General features: G+C 40.1%; 6 protein-coding genes across 8 annotated transcripts in view; 5 read left to right on the top strand and 1 right to left on the bottom strand.

Annotated features, from left to right (window-relative positions):
• Window positions 1–479: 479 nt before the first annotated feature.
• On the top strand, window positions 480–3,322 carry LOC141912813 (uncharacterized). Its single transcript, XM_074804218.1, has 4 exons — window positions 480–567; window positions 1,185–1,392; window positions 1,635–2,659; window positions 2,892–3,322. The coding sequence occupies exons 1-4, from the start codon at window positions 523–525 to the stop codon at window positions 3,171–3,173; spliced, it is 1,560 nt and encodes a 519-aa protein (XP_074660319.1). The 5' UTR covers window positions 480–522; the 3' UTR covers window positions 3,174–3,322.
• Window positions 3,323–5,760: 2,438 nt separating this feature from the next.
• Window positions 5,761–8,801, top strand: LOC141912735 (uncharacterized). Its single transcript, XM_074804099.1, has 4 exons — window positions 5,761–5,848; window positions 6,572–6,779; window positions 7,022–8,046; window positions 8,276–8,801. Exons 1-4 carry the CDS (start codon window positions 5,804–5,806, stop codon window positions 8,555–8,557), a joined length of 1,560 nt encoding a protein of 519 aa, XP_074660200.1. The 5' UTR covers window positions 5,761–5,803; the 3' UTR covers window positions 8,558–8,801.
• Window positions 8,802–8,954: 153 nt separating this feature from the next.
• On the bottom strand, window positions 8,955–12,036 carry LOC141912736 (ADP-ribosylation factor-like protein 6). Of its 3 annotated transcripts, none has more exons than XM_074804103.1 (2): window positions 11,969–12,036; window positions 8,955–11,529 (listed from the first exon to the last, which is right to left on the bottom strand). In XM_074804103.1, the coding sequence occupies exon 2, from the start codon at window positions 11,456–11,458 to the stop codon at window positions 10,889–10,891; it is 570 nt and encodes a 189-aa protein (XP_074660204.1). In that variant the 5' UTR covers window positions 11,459–11,529; window positions 11,969–12,036; the 3' UTR covers window positions 8,955–10,888. The 3 variants fall into 3 exon arrangements, with proteins under 3 accessions (XP_074660204.1, XP_074660203.1, XP_074660202.1); XM_074804102.1 differs by having other exon boundaries at window positions 8,955–11,532; window positions 11,969–12,034; XM_074804101.1 differs by having other exon boundaries at window positions 8,955–11,532; window positions 11,947–12,024.
• A 1,610-nt stretch (window positions 12,037–13,646) lies between these two features.
• Window positions 13,647–16,599, top strand: LOC141912728 (ketimine reductase mu-crystallin-like). The gene is made up of 8 exons (XM_074804090.1): window positions 13,647–14,099; window positions 14,865–15,015; window positions 15,102–15,164; window positions 15,248–15,349; window positions 15,439–15,622; window positions 15,858–15,979; window positions 16,061–16,145; window positions 16,271–16,599. Exons 1-8 carry the CDS (start codon window positions 13,912–13,914, stop codon window positions 16,333–16,335), a joined length of 960 nt encoding a protein of 319 aa, XP_074660191.1. The 5' UTR covers window positions 13,647–13,911; the 3' UTR covers window positions 16,336–16,599.
• An 874-nt stretch (window positions 16,600–17,473) lies between these two features.
• LOC141912810 (uncharacterized) overlaps window positions 17,474–24,619 on the top strand; it is a 20,383-nt gene continuing 13,237 nt past the window's right edge. Inside the window, exon 1 of the mRNA XM_074804214.1 lies at window positions 17,474–17,564. The gene's annotated coding sequence lies outside the window, so the exon portion shown is untranslated. The remainder of the gene's footprint in view (window positions 17,565–24,619) is intronic.
• The window catches only part of LOC141912811 (large ribosomal subunit protein uL15-like), a 24,768-nt gene continuing 21,873 nt past the window's right edge, over window positions 21,725–24,619 (top strand). Inside the window, exon 1 of the mRNA XM_074804216.1 lies at window positions 21,725–21,730. Within this exon, the coding sequence (XP_074660317.1) occupies window positions 21,726–21,730 (5 nt within the window). The 5' untranslated portion in view covers window position 21,725. The remainder of the gene's footprint in view (window positions 21,731–24,619) is intronic.

Raw genomic sequence — 24,619 nt, 5'->3', positions numbered from 1 at the left:
AACGGTGTCGTCAATTCTACTTTCGGCGATACTCATTTGAACTGGCATCGTGTACAATTTAAAATAATGCATCGACGAAAGATCTATGATAAACTCCTACGGTGAGTGGAGACACGCAGGTCCTCGAATTCGTGCAATGTTATACAATTTTGTTTATGTCATTTATTTAGAATAAAATCATCATTGAGAAAACGGTGTGCAATTTAAAAAAAAATCATATTTCCATCGTAACTTTTCGTTTCTCTCCAGGTAAGATTTGCCACCATTTTGTAAATGTAAAGCGTTTGATGATATTTGTGATTGCGGAGGAGGACACGTTGATTCGAATGTGAATTATATCTAACAACATATTTAGGACCTACTTATGAAAATAACTCGTAATCATGATAAACGTTACCGGGTAATATGTTAAACGTAGCAATTACCCACTTGTAATCTATGTGGAAAGACCAAATATTCCATCATTTGTGAATAGAGGGCTTGTTTATACAAGTCTGGCAGTTCACACGCAGTGTAGGCACTATGGAAGGGAAGCTAAGTTGGTCCTTTTTCGCAGTAATTTTCACGGTGAGTAAGATGTCTCAGTCTTTGTTCGATTTAGAAATGAATAAATGAATGACCGATTTTTGTAGATATTTTAAAATGTATCGGAGGAAAATTCGTGGTGTAGGCCTATAGCAGTTTCGCGTTTTAATCTCGATGAAGCACTCCGAATCCGTGTAAATACATAACATAATTGCTCAATATAAAAGAAAAACGAGTTTGTTTGAACAAATGTTTGTTTGAGCTGTAGTTTATTTTAACGTTTCGACTATATCCTGATAGTTATCTTCTAATCGATTGTAATCTACTCAAAGCCGTTGGAAAATTCATCACTGAATGATTTGATATACGTAATCATTCATATACACATGTCTTGTATCTATCTTAACTGTATATGAATATACTTGTTTAGTACTTCTTATATTTGCTTATCACCATACTTGTCGATCTCATATATTTTTTTATATGTTCTGTATGTCTCTGTACGTAGGGATTTTGAATACAGTAAAAAGTCGTCTGTGAATCTTGATCTATGAATCTTCAGAAATATTAAGGTTACAAACAAAATCATGGAAATCCATGAACAAAGATATTAAGTAACCAGATTTTTGACCAAGTTTCGCTTGTATGAAATGTTACAGGTATGTATCGCGTCGTCTGGTGTTGTTTGGGCAGACGATCAGGATAATGAGTGCTCGGATAATCTCGGTTGGATTCGGCGAGTTGAAGTTTCCGAGTACGAACCACGAAAACCGTTCGTCATATCAGTCACCGCTGATACGAGCCTGGAATTAGAAACCCACTGGTATATTCGGTCTTTTGAACGAGAAGTGCCAATCATCAATACGGGTATATTATTCCATCTCTATTTTACATATCGGCCTATACCAGAAATACTATAATCTACGAAAGTCGCAATTATAAGTAACATCATCCGGCGTCCAGTGCATCACTGATAATCAATATGAATAATGAAATATTTGTAGCATAAAAGGAAGATTGCTGATAAGATTCGTTGCTCATACTTTCGATTTTCAGCAGATCGAAGTGTCCTGAGTATTTTGCGAAGGTCTCTGAATTCATATTTTCAGATGCTGGCGATGATGATGGATACGGTAAAATATCTCAACAAACTTCGGGCTCGTCAACAACAGCGCGTCTAGAAGTGGAATCAGCCCCAGAAAAACTAGAAAAACTAGGAATGTACCGACTGATGATATCACTGACCGGCTGCCAAACATACACCATACATGTTATGGTAAATGCCGGTAAAATGGTAATCATGCGCGATGTCCCGTTGGGTAGAGCTACCGGGTCTCCGGAGACAATACTGCTTGAAGATACAGTCGATGGTACGGTGACGTTACACCGACGCTTGACGTTCGATGTCACTGAAGCTGCCCCGCAATTCTCACGCAGCAAAGCAAGCAGAGGCGTCTTGAGGGCTACATACGACTGGTACAGATTCGTCGCAAACGATGGTCGGACAACGGACCATTACAGTCCGAACTCGATCAACAATCACGGAACATATAACAAATGGATCGACGATCTGACCTACGAGGCGAAGATGGTCGTTAAACTGAACGCAACAGATGAAAATACCGGCGAATACTGCGCATCAGCTCCATACTTGGATTTAGGCGTCGACAAAGTAGTTGAGATTCACACTTCCATGTGTTCTTTCATCACCAAGAGAAGCGATTTCGGAAAGATCAGAAATGTAATGGTATATACAGCTCCGTTGTACCAGAATTTATGGCAGGATAAAACTGACGCTTTGGAGAAGTTTGGTGTGGTACCAATAAGCCATAAAGAGAAGACCATATTCACTGTATTCTCTCTGGCTTATCCGAGTCCTTATATTCTAATGACGAGCAAAAATGGTCAATTCGTAAAACCAGTTTCGATTATTCGCGCGGAAAATTATCTCATATCCTATTTCAAAGTGGATGGAAGCCAGTCAGCGATTTTCGAGGATCAGTGGAAGTTGGATGTCGGTTATCGACATCCCATTCAAACGAAAGCGATCAAATTCGTGAAGTTCGAACCGATTAGATTCATTTCAAACAACGAAATGCATAAGTCAGTGTACAATGCAACTAGCAAGAAAGAGGTAATTTCAAAATTGTTAATGGTCGTCCGTTACGTCTGTTACTGCTGTTAAGTTTTGGTCCAACCGAAATTCTATAAATTCTGGACTCATTCGGTGTTAAAGATTGACTTTATCGTTAAAAAATTGTAAATGAATTTCAATTCTTAGGTTAGTACATGGACCGAACGTCGAAATCTGCGATGCACTGGGTCCTGTCCTATTTTGTTCAATCGTATATTTTGTTTTGTTTAAGGTTATCTTGAACTGCGATGCCACCGGATATCCGCTTCCAGAAGTTCGTTTCTACAAGACACAAAGGATGCACGATTTGAGCGACTTCGAAAAAGAATCCACCGAGTTGACATCGACGGGCAACATGAGGGTGGTCACATCTCGTCAACCCGTATCGGTAATGGCTCGTTTGGTGATCAGGTCGCCGACAGCAGCTGACCTGACCGGCTGGGATTCCCAATACACATGTCACGCTAAAAACAAATACATGGAAGCATTTCGCGCTATGACGCTGGAAAACTAGATAAGATACCTGGACGGGGAAGAGAAAATAGATATGATAATAGATACCACTAGCATAATACGTGTCACTTTATTTTCGAATTCTATGATTTTTTGGGCGAATTCGTGATTATAATTTTTCGAATTATCTGCCGGATAATTGCCAAAGTGTTCGCATTTTTTCAAGTCCCCTAGCCACCACAAATTCAGGACGATGCGAGAAATATATCTTCCGCCAGAAAGTCAATTCCTATCTATCAAAAATCTTATGGGGGAAATTTTTTGGGAGTTTCTTTTTCTATCAGAAAATCAAAAGTACCATTGAAAATTGATCTTTCCATTACGACGCGTACGAAACATGAAGAAAGAAATACAATCAACAAACAAAATTGAGTAGTGAATGTAAACACTTTATTGTCACAATTCAGTGAGTGGACAACATATAACGAATATCAGCACAGCGAAATTCCGTTAAACTATAATCAGATACAGTTTATAAATGACTAATACAATCGGGCCCGCGCAGTTGGATGATTGATGGACGGTTTTTAAAAACGGTGGAAAATCTCTCAACAAATCTCAGATGATTATCACTATAGTTATTGAGAACAATTTCGCCGATTTTTGCATCGTCGCATTGAACATCGGCAGGAAGTGGCCAATCTTTCACCTGTATTCTATAAATGACCCTTAGGCACTAATCGGCGGCTAGCCAAAAACTGTTCATTTGTCAAAAGGAGCGTTCGAATAGTACTTTAACGGTCGAATTCGCCATGTTTTAGACGCCCTCCCCCTTTCACGATCTCAGTACTTACTCAAAAGACCAACGTTTTGGCCATGATATAACGCTTAAATTGTTGACCTACCTGTAATCGAAAAACGCTGAGATAGGCGCCAGAATTTAATGGCGAAGATATGTCTATTATATAAAATCATATGTAGATCTTAGAAGTAGTGGGATGATTTAGGATATACTAATTCAATAATTTGTATCTGAGGGTGTGTGAGATAATTTTGGACATCTCTCGTCCACTAAGTACTTACATTTTTCTAAGACCCAGAAAAGTATGATCAGAAAAGTATGTTTATTTTTCTAACACCCCTCCCCTGTAACAAAGATAGTAAGGTATTCTTTTATTCCTTTTCCCCGAAGTTTGTACGTGCTATTTGAACGCTCCCAAACATACCCGCTACCCGCTACAACGAAGACAACATTTAAAGGCAACATCATGTCAGATTTTACTTGGAACCGTCGTGGGTTTTTGATCTTTTAAACAGTTATATCATCGGTCTTATAATAAATAGACTAGGGAAAAACATACACGTATGCAGCAACGATTAAAATATCGTAATTAAATCATAAAATAATAATGATTGAATCGTTATATCAAGAAACAGTGAGCCCAGTTTGAATAAGTATTCGTTGTTAGACTTAGAGATGACATACAGTAAAACCAGAGTAAGTCGGATCTTTCTTGAACAGGGATTTTTGTTCGATTTGCGGTAAGTGAAAATGCTACTTATAAGGAACATATTCAACATCGAAAGCGTATAAGGAACTGGTCCAAAACATCTAACTATGACATTCTCGCCGGCAGGCAGAGAACCTGATGGCATCGAGATTGCCACGGTACGAAACCCTGCTACACTAGACCTACGAGCAAGCACGAAGACTAGACCGAGTGCACAGCTTAGAATGATGTCATTATTAGCCAATCAGAAACCCTGTTTTATTTTAGCCAATCTATCATAGATATATATTTCGGGGTAAGATACTTATGGCGTCATCTCGCAGGGCAAGAGTCCCAAATTTCTCTTCGTACTCATGATTATTTCCTCGTTTCGACTTTATCTAAATAGTCATCTTCAGTAAGGTTAAAAACAAAATCATGGAAATCCATGAACAAAGATACTAATCAAGAAACCACTTTTTTGACCATGTTTTGTTTGTATGAAATGTTACAGGTATGTATCGCCTCGTCTGGTGTTGTTTGGGCAGACGATCAGGATAATGAGTGCTCGGATAATCTCGGTTGGATTCGGCGAGTTGAAGTTTCCGAGTACTTCAGAATCGAAATGAGTGTGTGTGCTTTCTTTTCCCCGAATCCACGTCGACCAATGTGAGAAACGGTATCGTCAATTTTACTTTCGGCGATACTCATTTGAACTGGCATCGTGTACAATTTAAAATACTGCATCGACGAAAGATCTATGATAAACTCCTACGGTGAGTGGAGACATGCAGGTCCTCGAATTCGTTCAATCCTATATAATTTTGTTTATGTCATTCATTCAGCATAAAATTATCATTGAGAAAACAGTGTGCAATTTGAAACAAAAAATCATATTTCCATCGTGACTTTTCGTTTTCTCTGCAGGTAAGATTTGCCACCATTTTGTAAATGTAAAGCGTCTGATGATATTTGTGATTGGGGAGGAGGACACGTTGATTCGAATGTGAATTATTTCTAACAAACATATTTAGGACCTACTTTGGAAAACAACTCGTAATCACGATAAACGTTACCGGGTAATATGTTAAACGTACCAATTACCCACTTGTAATCTATGTGAAAAGACCAAATATTCCATCATTTGTGAATAGAGGGCTTGTTTATACAAGTCTGGCCGTTCACACGCAGTGTAGGCACTATGGAGAGGAAGCTAAGTTGGTCCTTTTTCGCAGTAATTTTCACGGTGAGTAAGATGTCTCAGTCTTTTTTCGATTTAGAAATGAATAAATGAATGACCGATTTTTGTAGATATTTTAAAATGTATCAGAGGAAAATTCATGGTGTAGGCCTATAGCAGTTTCGATGGAGCACTCTGAATCCGTGTATATATACATAACATAATTGCACAATATAAAAGAAAAACGAGTCTCAAATGTTTGTTTGAACTGTAGTTTATTTTAACGTTTCGACTAAATTCACGGTGAAGGCCTAGCAGTTTCACGTTTTAATATTGATGAAACTCTCCGATTAATACCGATGATACACAAAATAATTGCACAATATAAAAGAAAAGCGAGTCTCAAATGTTTCTCTGAGCTGGAGTTTGTTTTAACGTTTCGACTATATCCTGATAGTTATCTTATAACCGATTGTAATCTACAAAAAGCCATTGGAAAATTCATCACTGAATGCTTTGATATAATCATTCACATATCTATCTCAAGTGTATATAACTACTTATTTAGTTTTTCTTTTTATTGGTTTATTATTATACCTATCGATCTCAAATACTTTCCATATTCTGTATGTCTCAGTACGTAAGGATTTTGAATACAATAAAGGGTCGTCTGCGAATCTGAATCTACGAGTCTTCAGAAATTACAAACAAAATCATGGAAATCCATAAACAGAGATACTAATCCATTAACCAGATCTGACCATGTTTTGTTTGTATGAATTGTTTTAGGTATGTATCGCGTCGTTTAGTATTGTTTGGGCAGACGATCAGGATAATGAGTGCTCGGATAATCTCGGTTGGATTCGGCGAGTTGAAGTTTCCGAGTACAAACCACGAAAACCGTTCGTCATATCAGTCACCGCTGATACGAGCCTGGAATTAGAAACCCACTGGTATATTCGGTTTCCCGAACGAGAAGTGCTGATCACCAATACGGGTAAATTAGTCCATATACGTATACGTATATACTAGAAATACTTATCTACATAAGTCGCAATCATAAAAAACATCGTCCGGCGTCCTGTAAATCACTGATAATTAATAAAACTGATGAGATTTCAGTAGTATAAAAGGAAAAAAAGAAACTTAGTTCTTTCGTTTCTTATACTTTCGATTTTCAGCAGATCAGGAAGTGTGAGTCTCAGTATGATGCGAAGGTCTCTGAATTTATATTTCCAGATGCTGGAGATGATGATGGATACGGTAAAATATCTCAACAAACTTCGGGCTCGTCAACAACAGCACGTTTAGAAGTCGAATCAGCCCCAGAAAAACTAGAAAAACTAGGAATGTACCGACTGATGATAATACTGACTGGCTGCCAAACATACACCATACATGTCATGGTAAATGCCGGTAAAATGGTAATCGTGCGCGATGTCCCGTTGGGTAAAGCTACCGGGTCTCCGGAGACAATACTGCTGGAAGATACAGTCAATGGTACGGTGACGTTACAGCGACGCTTGACGTTCGATGTCACTGATGCGGCCCCGCAATTCTCACGCAGTAAAGCAAGCAGAGGCGTCTTGAGGGCTGCATACGACTGGTACAGATTCGTCGCAAACGACGGTAAAAAAACGGACCATTACAGTCCGAACTCGATCGACAATCACGGAACATATAACAAATGGATCGACGATATGACCTACGAGGCGAAGATAGTCGTTAAACTGAACGCAACAGATGAAAATACTGGTGAATACTGCGCATCAGTTCCATACTTGAACTTAGGCGTCGACAAAGTAGTTGAGATTCACACTTCCATGTGTTCTTTCATCACCAAGAGAGGCGATTTCGGAAAGATCAGAAATGTATTGGTATATACACTTCCGTTGTACCAGAATTTATGGTACGCCAACACGGACGCTTTGGAGAAGTTTGGTGTAGTACCTATCAGCCATAAAGAGAAGACCATGGTCACTGTATTCTCTGTGGCTTATCCGAGTCCTTATATTCTAATGACGAGCAAAAATGGTCAATTCGTAAAACCAGTTTCGATGATTCGCGCGGAAAACTTTCTCATATCCTATTTCAAAGTGGATGGAAGCCAGTCAGCGATTTTCGAGGATCAGTGGAAGTTGGATGTCGGTTATCGACATCCCATTCAAACGAAAGCGATCAAATTCGCGCAGTTTGAACCGATTAGATTCATTTCAAACAACGAAATGCATGAAACAGTGTCCAATGCAACTAGCAAGAAAGAGGTAATTTCAAAATTGTTCCTGGTCGTCCGTTACGTTTGTTACTGCTGTTAAGTTTTGGTCCAACCGAATTACTATAAATTCTGGACTCATTCGGTGTTAAAAATTGACTCTATCGTTAAAAAATTTGTAAATGAATTTCAATTAGTTAGTACATGGACCGAACTTCGAAATCTGCGATGCACTGGGTCCTGTCCTATTTTGTTCAATCGTATATTTTGTTTTGTTTAAGGTTATCTTGAACTGCGATACCACCGGATATCCGCTTCCAGAAGTTCGTTTCTACAAGACGCAAAGGATGCACGATTTGAGCGACTTCGAAAAAGAATCCACCGAGTTGACATCAACGGGCAACATGAGGGTGGTTACATCTCGTCAACCCGTATCGGTAATGGCTCGTTTGGTGATCTGGTCGCCGACAGCAGCTGACCTGACCGGCTGGGATTCCCAATACACATGTCACGCTAAAAACAAATACATGGAAGCATTTCGCGCTATGACGCTGGAAAACTAGATAAGATACCTGGACGGGGAAGAGAAAATAGATATAATAATAGATACCACTAGCATAATACGTGTCACTTTATTTTCGAATTCTATGATTTTTTGGGCGAATTCGTGATTATAATTTTTCGAATTATCTGCCGGATAATTGCCAAAGTGTTCGCATTTTTTCAAGTGCCCTAGCCACCACAAATTCAGGACGATGCGGGAATTATATCTTCCGCCAGAAAGTAAATTCCTATCTATCAAAAATCTTAAGGGGGAAATTTTTTCGGAGTTTCTTTTTCTATCAGAAAATCAACAGTACCATTGAAAATTAATTCATCTTTCCATTACGACGCGTACGAAACATGAAGAAAGAAATTCAATCAACAAACAAAATTGAGTAGTGAATGTAAACACTTTATTGTCACAATTCAGTGAGTGGACAACATATAACGAATATCGGCACTATAATCAGATAAACTATAATCAGATACAGTTTATAAATGACTAATACAATCGGCCCCGCGCAGTTGGATGATTGATGGACGGTTTTTAAAAACGGTGGAAAATCTCTCAACAAATCTCAGATGATTATCACTATAGTTATTGAGAACAATTTCGCCGATTTTTGCATCGTCGCATTGAACATCGGTAGGATGTGGCCAATCTTTCACCTGTATTCTATAGAATGACCCTTAGGCACTAATCGGCGGCTAGCCAAAAACTATTCATTTGTCAAAAGGAGCGTTCGAATAGTACTTTAACGGTCGAATTCGCCATGTTTTAGACGCCCTCCCGCTTTCACGATCTCGGTACTTATTCAAAAGACCAACGTTTTGGCCATAATATAACGCTTAAATTGTTGACCTACCTGTAATTGAAAAACGCTGAGATGCTGAAGATATGTCTATTATATAAAATCATATGTAGATCTTAGAAGTAGTGGGATGATTTAGGATATACTAATTCAATAATTTGTATCTGAGGGTGTGTGAGATAATTTTGGACATCTCTCGTCCACTAAGTACTTACATTTTTCTAAGACCCAGAAAAGTATGATCAGAAAAGTATGTACATTTTTCTGAAACCCCCTCCCCTGTAACAAAGATAGTACAGTATTCTTTTATCCCTTTCCCCGAAGATTGTACGTGCTATTTGAACGCTCCCAAACATACCCGCTACCCGCTTCAACAATTAGACAACATTTAAAGGCAACATCATGTCAGATTTTACTTGGAACCGTTGTGGGTTTTTGATCTTTTAAACAGTTATAACATCGGTCTTATAATAAATAGACTAGGGAAAAACATACACGTATGCAGCAACGATTGAAAAATCGTAATTAAATCAATCAAATAATAATGATTGAATCGTTATATCAAGAAACAGTGAGCCCAGTTTGAATAATCATTCGTTGTTTGACTTAGAGATGACATACAGTAAAACCAGAGTAAGTCGGATCTTTTTTGAACAGGGATTTTTGTTTGATTTGCGGTAAGTGAAAATGCTACTTATATGGAACATATTCAACATCGAAAGCGTATAAGGAAATGGTCCAAAACATCTAACTATGACATACTCCCCGGCGGCAGGGAACCTGATGGCATCGAGATTGCCACGGTACGAAACCCTGCTACACTAGACTGAGTGCACAGCTTAGAATGATGTCATTATTAGCCAATCAGAAACCCTGTTTTATTTTAGCCAGGGTTTTCCCATTTACAGTTCCGTGCAATTTCCTCAGTGATTATACAACGAGCAAACTCATTGGTGCCACATTTTTCATGCAGCAAAGCTAACGTGACAGGGGTTCGTGGCATGGCTGAGTGTAGCGATGCCATTAGGTTTGAATCCCTGCCGAGGGAGGATGCTACCATGACTAACGCAGAAAATTGGCTTGAAATTCCGACTTCAGCGGGCTTGACTGAAGGATAGTTAACCTCGCCTACTAACTGGGACCAGTTAGGCCTAAATGAGATTCACCAAGTCCCGAGAGTGTCCGGTTCACGGTGCTCCATATACCGCGTGTACTAAGAGCTCGCATGAACCACGTCATAGGTCGCGACAGCGATACACCATTGACACTAAGGTTCTCAGTTAAGTTCGAGTAAAGGTTCGAAAAAAAACAATGTTTTGTCCGAGTTAGGCAAGGTTTACTGCAGCATCTGAATGTATATTTATTAAGAGCTCGCATGAACCATGTCATAGGTCGCGACAGCGATACACCACTGACACTAAGGTTCTCAGTGAAGTTCGAGTAAAGGTTCGAAAAAAAACAATGTTTTGTCCGAGTTAGGCAAGGTTTACTGCAGCATCTGAATGTATATTTATCGTGAATCGAACCGCAATCATTTGTTTAACGCCGATTGTTAATGGAATCTTTGATCTGATCGGTCAGCCACTCGACGCCTTGCGTCAAACCCTCGCCGGTCAACGCGTTACTGTCACAGATGTGCCACGCTTTATCCTGAATCGTTTCCAGTTTCATCAAATTCACGCACTTAACGCTCGACAGCGAATCGCGCAAATCCATTTTATTCGCGAAGAACAAAATCGGGATGCGTCGTTGTTTGATCTGCGGATGTTGCATCAACAAATCGAGTTCGTCTTTCGCGACGACTAAACGCAGTTTGTCGGAACTGTCGATGACGAAAATGATCGCGTCGCAATCTTTATAATAATGCTCCCACAGAGTGCGGTAACGACCTTGACCCGACATGTCGAACATCGTAAACGAGATGGAGCTATTCTTGATTTTTTCGATGTTAAACCCGACGGTCGGAACGATGTCGCTCGTTTGAGACTGCGGTAGTTTTAAATGGTTGATTATCGACGATTTTCCACTGTTGTCGAGTCCGACGATGAGAACTTTCGCCTCCTTCTTAGCGAAGCCTAAAAAACTGGCCAGACGATCGAATAGACCCATTTTTGTATTTTCTACAGACGGCAATTGATCTGTCCCTGCTGGTCGGGTATTTGTTGAAATTCTTCAAGAGTCTTCTGAAATGAAAGAAAAATATGAATAACTTTATAGTGTTGATGTTCAATTGGTAGGAGCTTGAATAATAGTAGGTCCAGGGCAGCAGAGGGGCCAAGTTTAGTTAGTATAGTTTCTTTAATTAGTTGTGAAACCCATAAAACATCTGGTACAATTCTGAGCTACTTCATGAAGTAAGACCAGACTCAGAGGGTAAGCCAAGTGACTGGTGCCACTGCCATTCGCGCTAGTTCGTTGGTGTAAGTGGTGGTAGTGGTGATAGTGAGGACGAGGAGGACGGCAGAGAGAGAGGTCGCGAGGAAATAAAATTTAATTTGGTGGCTTTTGATTTGGCTTTTACCCTACCACCTTGCCCTTACTACTAAACTAATCCCATTAGTGTATGTAAGGAAGCGTAAGAAATTGTCAATTAAAACCTTTATATTGTCAAAATTGGACCTTTTTTGAGTTGAATCGACGGAAATTTAGATCGAAACGAAAATATTTCTTCTGAGGGTATGTTTGCCTCCACACGACCTTGGTTGACAAGCACGATATGGATTACATTAAAATTACTTTGAAACCATTTTAAAAGCATATTTACCTGAAACAAAGCTTTTTTATAGATGGAATTTATTGATTAAAACAAAATCATGTTGAATGATGAATGAAATTAGATTTAAGAATATATTTATTACTCGCATGCCACAGTAGAATTGTAGTCCATGGTCAGATATTAACTGCCAAGTGCTGCCCCTATATTTTACGATAGCGGGAAAACAGGAAATTAACTTTTTACTCGCGTGCCAGAGTCTTTGAACTCGTTAACTCCCCGGGTTTCTGGTCGAGCGGTCCGCACTCAGAAAGTTTTCTGAAATTCTTGAAACAGCGCTGAAACCATACAGCTGGCGATTTTTAGCACATTCAATTATTCAGATGCAAGTAATTAAGTATCGAATGATTTTTGTTTTCACGTGGCCCCAGGGTGGGTCCAGGACCAGACTGTCAGGGGATCTCTAGTGTGGCGATGCCGTTCATTCTACGGCGAGTGCCCTCGAGAAATTTCCCCAGCTGTGAGGTTGAAAAAAGTTAGAATCGAGTAAAATTTTCTGATGATCTGTTTCCTTTTGTTTCTAGTGCCGCCAGGCCCAAAATGTTTGAGAAAACGTGTGGAATTTCACAACTTTGAAAATAATATTCAAACTTCGAAATTTCGTCTCTCGAAAGGCATGGATAGTGGCCCTTTTTAAAGTTTTAATGCCTTTTTCATTTCATTTTGCTGTCAGCAGTGTGGCCACGGCCTGATTCCACTCCTGCCGAGGGTAGGATGGTGGGGAAGTTCTTATCGATCGATTGTGGATGTCTCATAAAAGGCCAAATAATTGAAATTTTGAGAAATGTAGATGAAAAATTCATTCAAAATTTGAAAACGAATGCACTTGAGAGCCTCTCGTAGAAGCACAGTCTGAGCAGTCGGCCCAGCCCTACAGTCATTGCCACCGAACAATTCAAGTGAGTTTTTGCTAATAGATCCCAGATCCCAAATCTCAACAAATAGATCATCTTAATTTATAGATATCTAACCACAAGTTAGAACTTGAGAATTTTGGAAGCCAATTCTAATACTGGTTTTGTATCTTTTCTGGACTGAATCGGCAGGGTCCATGTCAAATGTAATCTGTAGGCCTTTAGTAATCACAGTTGAAACAAATCATATTTTCCCACTTTCTTAACTAATGCTTAGTAGAAGCATTGTCAGTTGTGTAGTTTCAGTGCAGTTTCCAGAATTTCACACGGTCCGGCCCGCAAATTGGTAAATAGTCCGTCCTATAAGTCAGTAAAAAGTGTCTGGCAGGCGAGTGAAAAATTAGTTCACATTTATCCCGCTATGGTTTTACATAGGGGCAGCATTATACGGTCGAGATCTGACGCCGATATTTCTACCCAAGGAATAACGATATTATCGTCACCGTTTTAGCTAGCTTTATTAAAGAAATCTGCTTTCAATTAAGAGTCTTAAGGCATTTTTAAAGTTAATAGTTATGTACTTGTTTTATCCGATTCAGTTTTTGGTTTATGACATTTTTCTGGAAAACTAGATGTGACTATAAATTGTTTGTTTCCCAACGGACTCCTCACTTTGTTTTGCCAAAGTGAAGCTTGCAAGCCATCTCCTCGTCGCTGGTGACGAAGTACGTATGAAATTATGAATGTCCGAAGTTTAGTTCATAAACCTTCTACACAATAAAGTCAGTTCAAAGGTTGAGATAAAGTCAACTTTGCATTACCCCCGGCACAGCGGAATCCAAACATTTCTGCTGAGTAGTAAGTAGTGTGTTGCAAGGTATTGGAGGCATTAAGTCTGGCATTGATAACAAGCCGGCTCGGTAATCTATATCACGATGTCGCACACCAGTGCAGCGACAGCTCCCGAATACATCAGTGAACAGCGAGTACGCGAGGCTTTGAACCCGGTCCATCCGTTAGTCGATGCGCTGGAAGAAGCGTTGAGGAACTTTTCTAAGGGTGAAGAGGCAGGAGGGGTCGTTCAACCTGTGCGTTCTACAGTTGAGGTCAATGACCATAATGGGTAAGTGATTCATCATAGAGAGAAAATGATCTGAATGCAATCTTCAATTCGGCTAAATCTGATTTAGGGAGTGAAATATTCATTGTCAGGCTTATCCTGGTTCGTATATGTTATAACCTGCCTACATCGGTTCATACCGATTTTTTTATTGTCTGAGTGTTTGCGTACTGTCCGACATACATGTATATACTACAGTGAGCTCTGTTCGTCAGCGAGACACATGTTTTAATGCTGTGACACAAATTGATATATTATCGATTCACAGTAATCTCTCCGAATAGAAACTGATAACCGCACGATGGCACTCCGTATGAAAAAATCTAATTCCCAAACCTATACTCACACCTTCACAAAATACCAATACCTACAAAATTCGCAATAAATTCGCAGTGATAGAGTTAATCAAACCTAATTCCCGACGAAAGACCCTTTGGTAGTTGTTCAACACGACTGGACGAATGAGTTATCTAGACAAAAATGCAAAGGGACCCGACAATTAGTGAAAGTACCCTAGCTGTCATATGTAAAAGAAGTAAGAATTTTAAAGAACCATGTGTCCAGAATTAGGTGTAATGTGTGGAAGTGCTTAGCCGGGGTAGACAATATCTCAAAATTTCACTACAATAACAGATCGGATAAGTCCAAAATCAAAATGTGAATGTTTTTGAAACAAGAATCATAAAAACCGCAAATACGTGTAACCAAAATACCGTTCTTAAAAAGCGGTAGTGGTGAATATCATGTGTGCTGCAACTTCCTCCACAGGGTATTGCTCGTTATGCCGGGTTATTCGGCCGGCGATCAGGCGCTGGCGGTGAAAGTTATAACGGGTTACAGCGAAAATAAAAGCCGAAATCTGCCACCTTATCAAGGCGTCCTGTTGCTATTCCACGCTGAAAACGGTAGTATAATATCGGTAAGGCTACTGAGAAAAACTCAATCGAATAATCAGAACAAAGACGTGTGAATACATATCTGTTAAAATGTTCTTTTTCAAAATAGATAATTGATGCCATTTCGGTGACAGAAATAAGAACCGCAGCCGCGTCTGCTGTCGCCACTAAGGTACACGGAGATAATCATACATTAAACCCTTAATGTCCCTTTATTCGATACACATCGCTATATTTATTTTCTATTCAAAATAGTATCTTTGCAACGGCGAACCAAAAATTTTCGCGATAATCGGAGCTGGTACTCAAGGCAAAAGTCACTGGGACGTATTCTCGCAAATTTACTCGTTCACTGAAGTATGTCTTCAAAGCTAAATGAAAAACCGAATAAAACTTTTGAAGAAAATATTTTTTTAGATTGAATAACTTATTCTATTAACGTATAGGTTCGAGTTTACAGCCGAACGCGTAGTTCATCGGAGAAACTGGTGTCTCATATCGGAAGTAGAGGAAAGGTTTGTGAAAGTGCGGAAGATGCCGTGAAGAACGCTGATATTATCGTCACAGCCACATTCTCGAAACAGCCGCTAGTTTTTAAAGACTGGGTCAAACCAGGAGCTCATATCAATGGTTTGTTTCAAATTCATTTTCAATTTTCCATCTTATCATCCGCAACCCTGGGAACCTTTATTCTAGACTGAGCTATAGGTTGGGTGTAAAAGATGTAAAAGTGGTTTCGCAATTTCAAAATACGCAACTTAGGCAACTTCAAAAGTAGAAATCGTACATTGTACGAATACTACCCCGGTCAGTAACAGTGGAAGAAATGCGTTGGAAAAAATTAAAATCGTCGTTCTTTATTCAGCTGTAGGCGCCTGCGCACCGGGACTACAGGAATTAGACCCCGAGTTACTGAAACATTCCGTTTTATACGTGGACACTAAAGACGGGGCGGCCGTTGAGAGCGGAGATATCATCCGTTCTAAGGTAACTATCGACCTAATATTAATCGTCGAGATGAAATTTTCGCCGACCTTATTGATCAATTTCGAAACTTTTCTCCTACAGGCGGAAATCTACGCAGAACTCGGAGAAGTTATCGACAGCAGGAAGGAAACTAACTGCGAAAAAACGACAGTATTCAAATCATTGGGTAAAACGATTAGATATTTTATCTCACTACATTTGTTTCTCGAATTTAATGATACTTGAAACTTGGACGATTATTGAATTCATGTTTATACCGTAAACGCATTGATTATTGATTTTTTTTTAAAGGAATGGCAATTGAAGATGTAGTTACGGCAAAACTAGTGTATGACTTGGTGCACCGAGAAAACTAAAAAAGCAGTCTACGCAGACACCTATGAAATATTACAATAAATATTTCATTTATCTTTTATGAGTGTCAATTATGATCTAATCTTACGCTTGTTTTACCGGGTGACATCAACGATAACCTGTACATATCCGGAAGATTTCCTAGAAGAAATGTGTGATCGTTTTTGTTCATTTAGATAAACGATAAATGATAGCGATCATAATTCGCTGAATTCTACTGGTCACGACTCGGCCGATCGAAAATAAAAATCCATATTTCTTAAATAGCGGTTATAAGACGATTTTATTTTTTCTGTTTTTTTTTGCACGCTGATCTATATATCTGGTGCAGCTGAAAACGCCCTCAATAAACCTGGAAAATTTTTCATGAATCTGCGGTAATAGTGATATTTGATACCACGGACGTGCAACTTGTTCAGAATACCGAATTGATCAGATGTCCGACTCAAGTCCCCTTAATTCACCTCCGGCCAATGAATCGAAACGTTTGAAGTTTTGGGCCAAAAAATCGTGTTTCCACTGGACTAGTATTCTTAAAAAGTCTACGATCCAGGCGCGGATCCAGCTACCAATTTTTTCTTAAATCACTTTCTTGAAGGAATGTACTCAAGACAAAGCGGGCAGAGAGTACGCAACGACACATCGAGTGTCATTATCTTATGTTTGCCTACCGTATAGGCCCTTCATTAGAGATTTTAGTCGGTAGTTTAACATTAAGATTTTTATGAACCCCCTCCTGGAAAAAATCCTGGATCTGCGCCTGCGATTGGCCGGCTCAAATGACGAACCCTGCGCCCAGCTGAACCCCCGTGTTCAGAAGGTGTTTCCTCCAAGTCCTCGTGAAGCCCAACTTAGGTTTGAACTTGAACCCTCTACATCCCCCGAGGAGTCAGACACCTCGCAGGTGACTCGGGAAAAAATTCACCAGTACCACGGCCGAACACCGATCAGTAGTGCGGCGCACCGGTATGATGTATGGTGAAATACGTCCGGGACATTAATCCGAACAGGTTCCTCGTTGAAAACGTCCGGGCGCTAGTCCGATCTATGTAACGGCGCTTTATGAAAATGACGTAATGACCGAATTGATATTTACACGCAACAGCGCCTCCACCGTGTCCTACATTATAAACAGCGCCGCGAGAAGGTGCCCTACATCAGCAAATAGTCGACAAAACCAGCGCTAACGACTCTAAACAGCGGCTATACGGATATTTCTATCTATATATCGGTAGGTTTTGTCTATTTACGTGTTGTCCACGCTTCAGTGCGCCGTATCAACTTTCAGAATCGCCGAAAAGCGACTATTTTCGCTGGGTAAAAAGTCGATTAGTCGACTATTTCACAGTTGTTTGTTCGACATCCCGCTGCTGCCGTCAATGCACATATTGCTGTCTTAGATCGGAATTGATCGACTATTCTACATTTTACATGCACTACTACTACTATGAGCTGCCGGCTATGTGAGAGTTAGAGCACTGACTCTAAGTGCTGTAGTGTTAGGTGTTATTGTCGTCAGTCTCGTGCTTTTGCATTAATAAACGTATTATCAATTTAATGTCTCTAGACTCTATAAAATGGGGCATTTTAAATTCACTCATTTAAGTCTCGACTTTTAGTTTAGGTAGAGTTTACCCAGGGCTTACAAATTCTGATTTTGCTATCTTGTCAAATATATTATTTCTCGTTGCTGTCTAGTTATCAAACTCTCAATCAATTGAATTGAATGGACAGAGAGATAGTAATCTGAAAAAGGGCAGTTCTATAGGATATAACAATAAAATTAGCAAAAATGGTACTTTTCCCAAATTTCGCGGGGGGGGGGGGGGGGGCAGCTGCCATGTGCTAAAAATGGCCTCGGCCATATGTTGGGGATGAGCTGACATTGACAGAATTAGGCTAATTTGGCCCATATTTTAGTCCTTTAGTCTCAAAATCAGGTGCCAATTAGAATTTTGTGAATTTTTATCAATGTGAATATATAGGCTATGTATTTAGTTTATACTAGGGTTAGGCAAACTGTCGGCCTGTTAACCAGCAATCCCTGGGGCCAGTAGTTGCTCTAAACTTGGTTAACGATAACCGGCGGATAAATACCATAGTAACAATGAATTTTTGATTGTCACTCTATCCACCGCTTTGAGCAACTGGCAACAGAATAGTACAACGTTTAGTAATTGACACGGAACAATTTCCATGGGGTTAGGATGGCGCGAGTGCAGATACTACGCCTGGATTCTAACCTCAAATCTGGGTGCGGTAGAATTTTTTTTGACAGATCGACTCTGGCCTCTCGTTACGACCAGCAGTAGGGTTATGCGTAGGTTGAGGGACTGGTTTTGGCGATTGTAGCGAGTTCTTAAAAGTCGGGTACAAAATATGTATAACGAATTAATGAACAAAATCCCGCAGAATTCGATGAGAAATTCGACGAAAAACTAGATTTTCGTTTCGCGCGGAACTTCAAAACTGTCGGAATAAACCGTCATTTCACTAACCGTGGGTTTCGTTCATTAATTCTGAAATACAGAGATCAATATCGGCCTCTAGACCAGTCGCAATAATGAAATATGATCACGGGTCGCTTTGCGTAGGTCGTAGCCGGCTATTGAATATCATTAGAGAGTTATTCGTATTCGAGTCGTATCTGTTTCTGAAGCCACACGAACGATGTACGTTACATCACTAAAAATGTGTTAAGCGACGTATATTTAGACGCGTTACTATGAAAAGCCAGTTGTCAGTTATTTTTGAAATTGTTTCGTAAACGTCTATGAATCGGAAGACGTTTCTATGGGTTCACGTGGGCACAGGTTCCGAATGTGACACCAGTAAAAACGCTCTCCTCCCTCTCTTCTCTCCTCCCTCTCTTCTCTCCTCCCTCTCTCTTCTCTCCTCCCTCTCTCCTCCCTCTCTCTATTCCCTCTCTCCGCCTTCTGTCTCCATGAAGCCGTTCTCGTTACTCGGGTCGTCATCCGATATATTCTCGAAATCGAGCTATCGTGAATTCTAGGCACGTATTGGGTAAATCAGGAACGTTAAGAAACGCGCGAAGTATCGCGATAAATCATTTTTGAAGAAAGTATTTACAAAGTGAGTAAGGCGCTTAATAATGGAATTTACCAGTAGCGATCATCGTTTTTTAACGGAGAGATGAACGAAATAGCCGCCCTGGATCCAGTTCCACAGTTCTGAGTTAAGATTTGACCCTGGGTTAAAACATTGAAAAAGAACTAACTTTAACTCAAGAGTTAACTCTAACTCACAACTGTGGAACTGGGTCCAGAGGTTTTAGCAATCCTCAATTTGATCGTTTAGGCGTAATTTATGCATAGAGTGATTCAATAATTCATGCGGGGCAGGTGAATGAAAATCGACATGAGATTGTAACAATGTCGATCTAGGCCTCTGTCAAGGTTTGTTATTTCGAAGAATATTCTCGAAGTTGTTTGTTTTTTGATAAGCGTCCCGGTGCTTACCAAAGTTTACGGAAAAACAGACGTTCTAAACTTTTCGTGTTACGAAATCAGGTTCCCGATCGGACCGCAATTCGATATTTAAACCACATTCGTTTGATTGTTGTTAAAAACCTCGCTTTCTAGCTCAGCAAAACCAATAGGGTTTAGGATATTAAAGCAGTAGCCTCCCCCAATTCCCTGCCCGTTTTTTACATCTATCCCTGTCTAAACAGCCCGTACACCACTTGAGGTCATCACTCCTAACGTTCTGTCATGCTACATGTTACTTGTATGCGACGGATTGCACCAAAATCAGGCTGTATTTTCAATTTTTGAGATTTTATAGGGCCTCTAAATTCCAGCAAATTGGACAACGCTGAATGACTAGAAAGGTTGATGTTTTTTTTTTTTAATGCTAGTATGTCTATGTCATCTTCACCCGTCAAGGGATTCGAACCCACTACGCTAAAGCTGTTCGCCGAACCCCTTGACCTCACGAGTTGTTGGAGTCGTTACTAGCCGACCAGAATCCAGTCGTACCAATCACAGCGCTTCTAACAAACGACTTTAGGCTTCTATTAGTTTTCCTGTTAAATGGACCAATCAGCGAACGTTTTACTGAACAAGGAAGTATTTCACAAATCGATATATGACGTCATGCGCAACAGCGCCAGTAATAAAATCACGCTTCGTGAGGCCAGGGGGCTGGTGGAAGCGAGTTCGGGAGTGAAACCGGACCCCTGGCAAGCGAGGATGGTCTATGTAAGATATGATAAGGTATTAATTACACTTTAACCATACTTAATGGTACATAGAGGATTGTTACAGAATTCATCGTTCAGTGAATCTATGTTCATTTACTTTATTTACGTGAACATTTTTGAATAGATAAGGAGAATTGCTCTGTGGATTGAACGTATGTTAACCAGTTATTTATAAAATCATTTTCCCATAAACTGACTATTGGTCGCACCATCTAGTGGTGAGTGCCGGTACCTCATTACGAGGGACCTAGTTACTCGACTTGCGTTCAGAAAATTGATGAGAAAAGTTTTACGCAAACTAAACATCTTCAAAGCAGCGGGGGATTTGAATCGATAGGTTTTTTGCCAGGAAAGCGAAAGGAGCGATTGAGATTTTTCTAACTTCGTCGTCGCCGCGATCTTTATTGTCTGTTGGTCGCTATGGAAACGCGGATCAAACGCCTGGCGATGGCGACGACGAATTCGAACTGTTGAAAACAGAGGTTGAAACGACGCGAAGTTTCGGCTCTCGTTCGTCGTCGTCGTCGTCGTCGTCATCGGTGAGAACCAGTTTCGAGACCAAAAACGTCGCGGCGAAAAGAGGACGGGTGCGTTTTCGATTAACGGCGACTCGGGCGATGATATTTGTCTCGGTGTCGTGTCGATCAATTCCGACGACGACGACGATCGTTTACCGCGTAATTGATGGTCGTCACGACGCGGTAACGCGATTGTCACGCTATGTTTCTATATATATTCACCTCGCTCGCTGAAACGAAAAACGCGTAGCATCTATCTATACTTGATACTCGCCATTCGTTTGAATTTTAAGTCAATTTCGCCCATCCGCGTAACGAAGACCGAGTGCTAGGTTAAAAACCTTTTCTTTTTTTTTTAAAACATTTGCTGTTTTTTATAGGAGATAGTGAATACGATACACTTCGAATGCGGAACTAACGACCGATAGCTTTTTCGAACAATCCTCGATCATAAACAATGTGATTCAATACAAAATATACAGACACAAAATATATTGACGATAAAAGATTTAACTTTATTAAAATTTGAACGTAGAGAAACTTGCAAATATTAAGAAGATTTCTTCTTTTTTTTGTAATAAAAACACATCCCAGTGGACAAAGATAGCCTGCTTACAAAGAATGAAAACATTTTTTCAAAAAATTTGCCAAAATGACAATATCCTCTTTGGGACCATTGAGAAAGAGCTGACGAAGTTGTTCAGCATTTTGGACTTTGAGGACTGTCCTCTCTGTACTAAAACGTGAGCAGCCACAGCGCGTATAAAAACATCGCTATCTTCAGATCTTACACCTTTCCTTTACGAATTATCGCTTTGGATAAGGGGTCATTCATTTATTACGTACGCATTAAGGGGAGGGGTCAGTGCAATTGCGTACTGTAATGCTTAATGTATATGAAAAAATGGCCGATTTTGCGTACAGAGGGGAAAGGGGGTTGAAAAAGTCAAATTTTATGTGCGTACGTAATAAATGAATGATCCCTAACACCGTCGGTGACGCGCGTGAAAGAGAAGCCCTAACAATGGCTCTATCGTCCTAAAAGTAATCTCTGCGCTTATAGCCGTAGAATATTGGGCGGCGTAGATTCGCCGAATTCGTCTTAGAAATTGACGCCGATGAATCCGAAATTCGATCTCGGAATCCGTAGAAACGTCCGTCGTCGTGTTTTCATATAATTTTCGCAGCTTTCGACGGCTTCTGATTGTTATTAAGTGTCGACTCGGGTTCATCGTCAACGTGTTTGAAATTGAATCAAACTCGATTGTTACGCAATTTTTGCAATTATTTTATCAGATTTCAACAGCGACAAAAAAATCCATCTCGAGAACTTTCTATTTTTGACTCGAAAAATTACGACGTTTTTAATGAGTCGTCTGCACTGTTACCGGGGGTAGCCGTGATAGGTTTTATACTTAAGGATTACACGAAGTAACCCTGAAAATAGGTGCCGAAAAGAATCTTGATTTTCAATTGAATTATTTAACGCTCTCTTATTACGACCTGATTTCGTATAAAACTTTCGAAATGTCACACGTCCCGGGCTGCGACCTCTTTGCTTAAAGAATTGAATCGTTATCGGGGTTCCTACGTTTTTGGTTCCTATTGTCAGTTACTCTACACGCACCTGGGCAGCACCGGGTCGTCCCGATAAAAAACAATTATTATATTTGAACCAGTTTTTTATTTTAATGGATCTAGTTTGAGAATATCGCCGCCCGTCTTCATAAATATTTGCTCTTGACATGTGCACCAAAACCCACGGATTGTTGAGAGGGTTCGTCAGAGTTCACCGTGAGTTCAGGCTGATATTGGGTTTACTCCTCGTATCGGAATCTAGTGGTGTTGGGATTTCATATATCTGGCTCACATTTCATATTGCCACATGGCCTACAGTTTGTAGCTGATGTTCTCAGTTTGTAGATGATGTCTTCAGTTTGTAGCTGATGTCATCAGTCTGTAGCTGTCTGTTTGTAGATGATGTCTTTAGTTTGTAGCTGATGTTCTCAGTTTGTAGCTGATGTTCTCAGTTTGTAGATGATGTCTTCAGTTTGTAGGTGATGTCCTCAGTTTGTAGATGATGTCTTCAGTTTGTAGGTGATGTCCTCAGTTTGTAGCTGATGTCCTCAGTTTGTAGCTGATGTTCTCAGTTTGTAGCTGATGTTCTCAGTTTGTAGGTGATGTCATCAGATTGTTGCTCATGTCCTCAGTTTGTAGCTGATGTCCTCTGTTTGTAGCTGATGTTCTCAGTTTGTAGCTGATGTTCTCAGTTTGTAGCTGATGTCCTCAGTTTGTAGCTGATGTTCTCAGTTTGTAGCTGATGTCCTCAGTTTGTAGCTGATGTCCTCAGTTTGTAGCTGATGTTCTCAGATTGTAGCTGATGTTCTCAGTTTGTAGCTGATGTCCTCAGTTTGTAGCTGATGTTCTCAGTTTGTAGCTAATGTCCTCAGTTTGTAGCTGATGTTCTCAGTTTGTAGCTGATGTCCTCAGTTTGTAGCTGATGTTCTCAGTTTGTAGCTGATGTCCTCAGTTTGTAGCTGATGTTCTCAGTTTGTAGCTGATGTCCTCAGTTTGTAGCTGATGTTCTCAGTTTGTAGCTGATGTCCTCAGTTTGTAGCTGATGTCCTCAGTTTGTAGCTGATGTCTTCAGTTTGTAGCTAATGTCCTCAGTTTGTAGCTGATGTTCTCAGTTTGTAGCTGATGTCCTCAGTTTGTAGCTGATGTTCTCAGTTTGTAGCTGATGTCCTCAGTTTGTAGCTGATGTCCTCAGTTTGTAGCTGATGTCCTCAGTTTGTAGCTGATGTTCTCAGTTTGTAGCTGATGTCCTCAGTTTGTAGCTGATGTCCTCAGTTTGTAGCTGATGTCCTCAGTTTGTAGCTGATGTCCTCAGTTTGTAGCTGATGTTCTCAGTTTGTAGCTGATGTCCTCAGTTTGTAGCTGATGTTCTCAGTTTGTAGCTGATGTTCTCAGTTTGTAGCTGATGTCATCAGATTGTTGCTCATGTCCTCAGTTTGTAGCTGATGTCATCAGATTGTTGCTCATGTCCTTACTTTATAGCTGATGTCCTTAGTTTGTAGCTCATGTCCTCAGATTGTTGCTCATGTCCTCACTTTATAGCTGATGTCCTTAGTTTGTAGCTCATGTCCTCAGATTGTTGCTCATGTCCTCACTTTATAGCTGATGTCCTTAGTTTGTAGCTCATGTCCTCAGATTGTTGCTCAGAAGCTCTAAAGCTGACGCGCTAGCGAGCAGCTAGTAACCTCACATATCAGTTGATTTGATTCGAGGATCACTAGTAGTTGACAGTGAGTACAATATTCACTGAGCCTTCATTATTGTACAGTGAGTAAAATTGAATTCTTGCCATTAAACCCTGCATTTCCCCGAAGCATGATGACGAAATTCGGCCCTTTTGAAACCAATTTACGCCTGCTACAACATATCAAAATATCAACGCATTGTTCTTGGCATCTGTGTCGTTAAGAAGTTATGCCACACATGGCTTCATATTTTGGCCTGGATCTAGGCTATGCGTATGAATGACGA

This window comes from Tubulanus polymorphus, chromosome 11, assembly GCF_964204645.1.
Source record: "Tubulanus polymorphus chromosome 11, tnTubPoly1.2, whole genome shotgun sequence".
Taxonomy (NCBI): Eukaryota; Metazoa; Nemertea; class Palaeonemertea; order Tubulaniformes; family Tubulanidae; genus Tubulanus; species Tubulanus polymorphus.
The sequence above is the reverse complement of the archived record's forward strand: the minus strand, read 5'-3'. Positions and strand labels throughout refer to the sequence as shown.

Excerpts from the sequence above, each read along its gene's own strand:
- LOC141912813 (XM_074804218.1), top strand. The coding sequence starts at position 523 with ATGGAAGGGAAGCTAAGTTGGTCCTTTTTCGCAGTAATTTTCACG. Across the intron at positions 568-1,184 it reads TTTTCGCAGTAATTTTCACG|GTATGTATCGCGTCGTCTGG; the intron begins GTGAGTAAGATG and ends GAAATGTTACAG. Across the intron at positions 1,393-1,634 it reads AGTGCCAATCATCAATACGG|ATGCTGGCGATGATGATGGA; the intron begins GTATATTATTCC and ends TCATATTTTCAG.
- LOC141912735 (XM_074804099.1), top strand. The coding sequence starts at position 5,804 with ATGGAGAGGAAGCTAAGTTGGTCCTTTTTCGCAGTAATTTTCACG. Across the intron at positions 5,849-6,571 it reads TTTTCGCAGTAATTTTCACG|GTATGTATCGCGTCGTTTAG; the intron begins GTGAGTAAGATG and ends GAATTGTTTTAG. Across the intron at positions 8,047-8,275 it reads ATGCAACTAGCAAGAAAGAG|GTTATCTTGAACTGCGATAC; the intron begins GTAATTTCAAAA and ends GTTTTGTTTAAG.
- LOC141912736 (XM_074804103.1), bottom strand. The coding sequence starts at position 11,458 with ATGGGTCTATTCGATCGTCTGGCCAGTTTTTTAGGCTTCGCTAAGAAG.
- LOC141912728 (XM_074804090.1), top strand. The coding sequence starts at position 13,912 with ATGTCGCACACCAGTGCAGCGACAGCTCCCGAATACATCAGTGAACAG. Across the intron at positions 15,016-15,101 it reads AAAACGGTAGTATAATATCG|ATAATTGATGCCATTTCGGT; the intron begins GTAAGGCTACTG and ends TTTTCAAAATAG. Across the intron at positions 15,980-16,060 it reads GAGATATCATCCGTTCTAAG|GCGGAAATCTACGCAGAACT; the intron begins GTAACTATCGAC and ends TTTCTCCTACAG.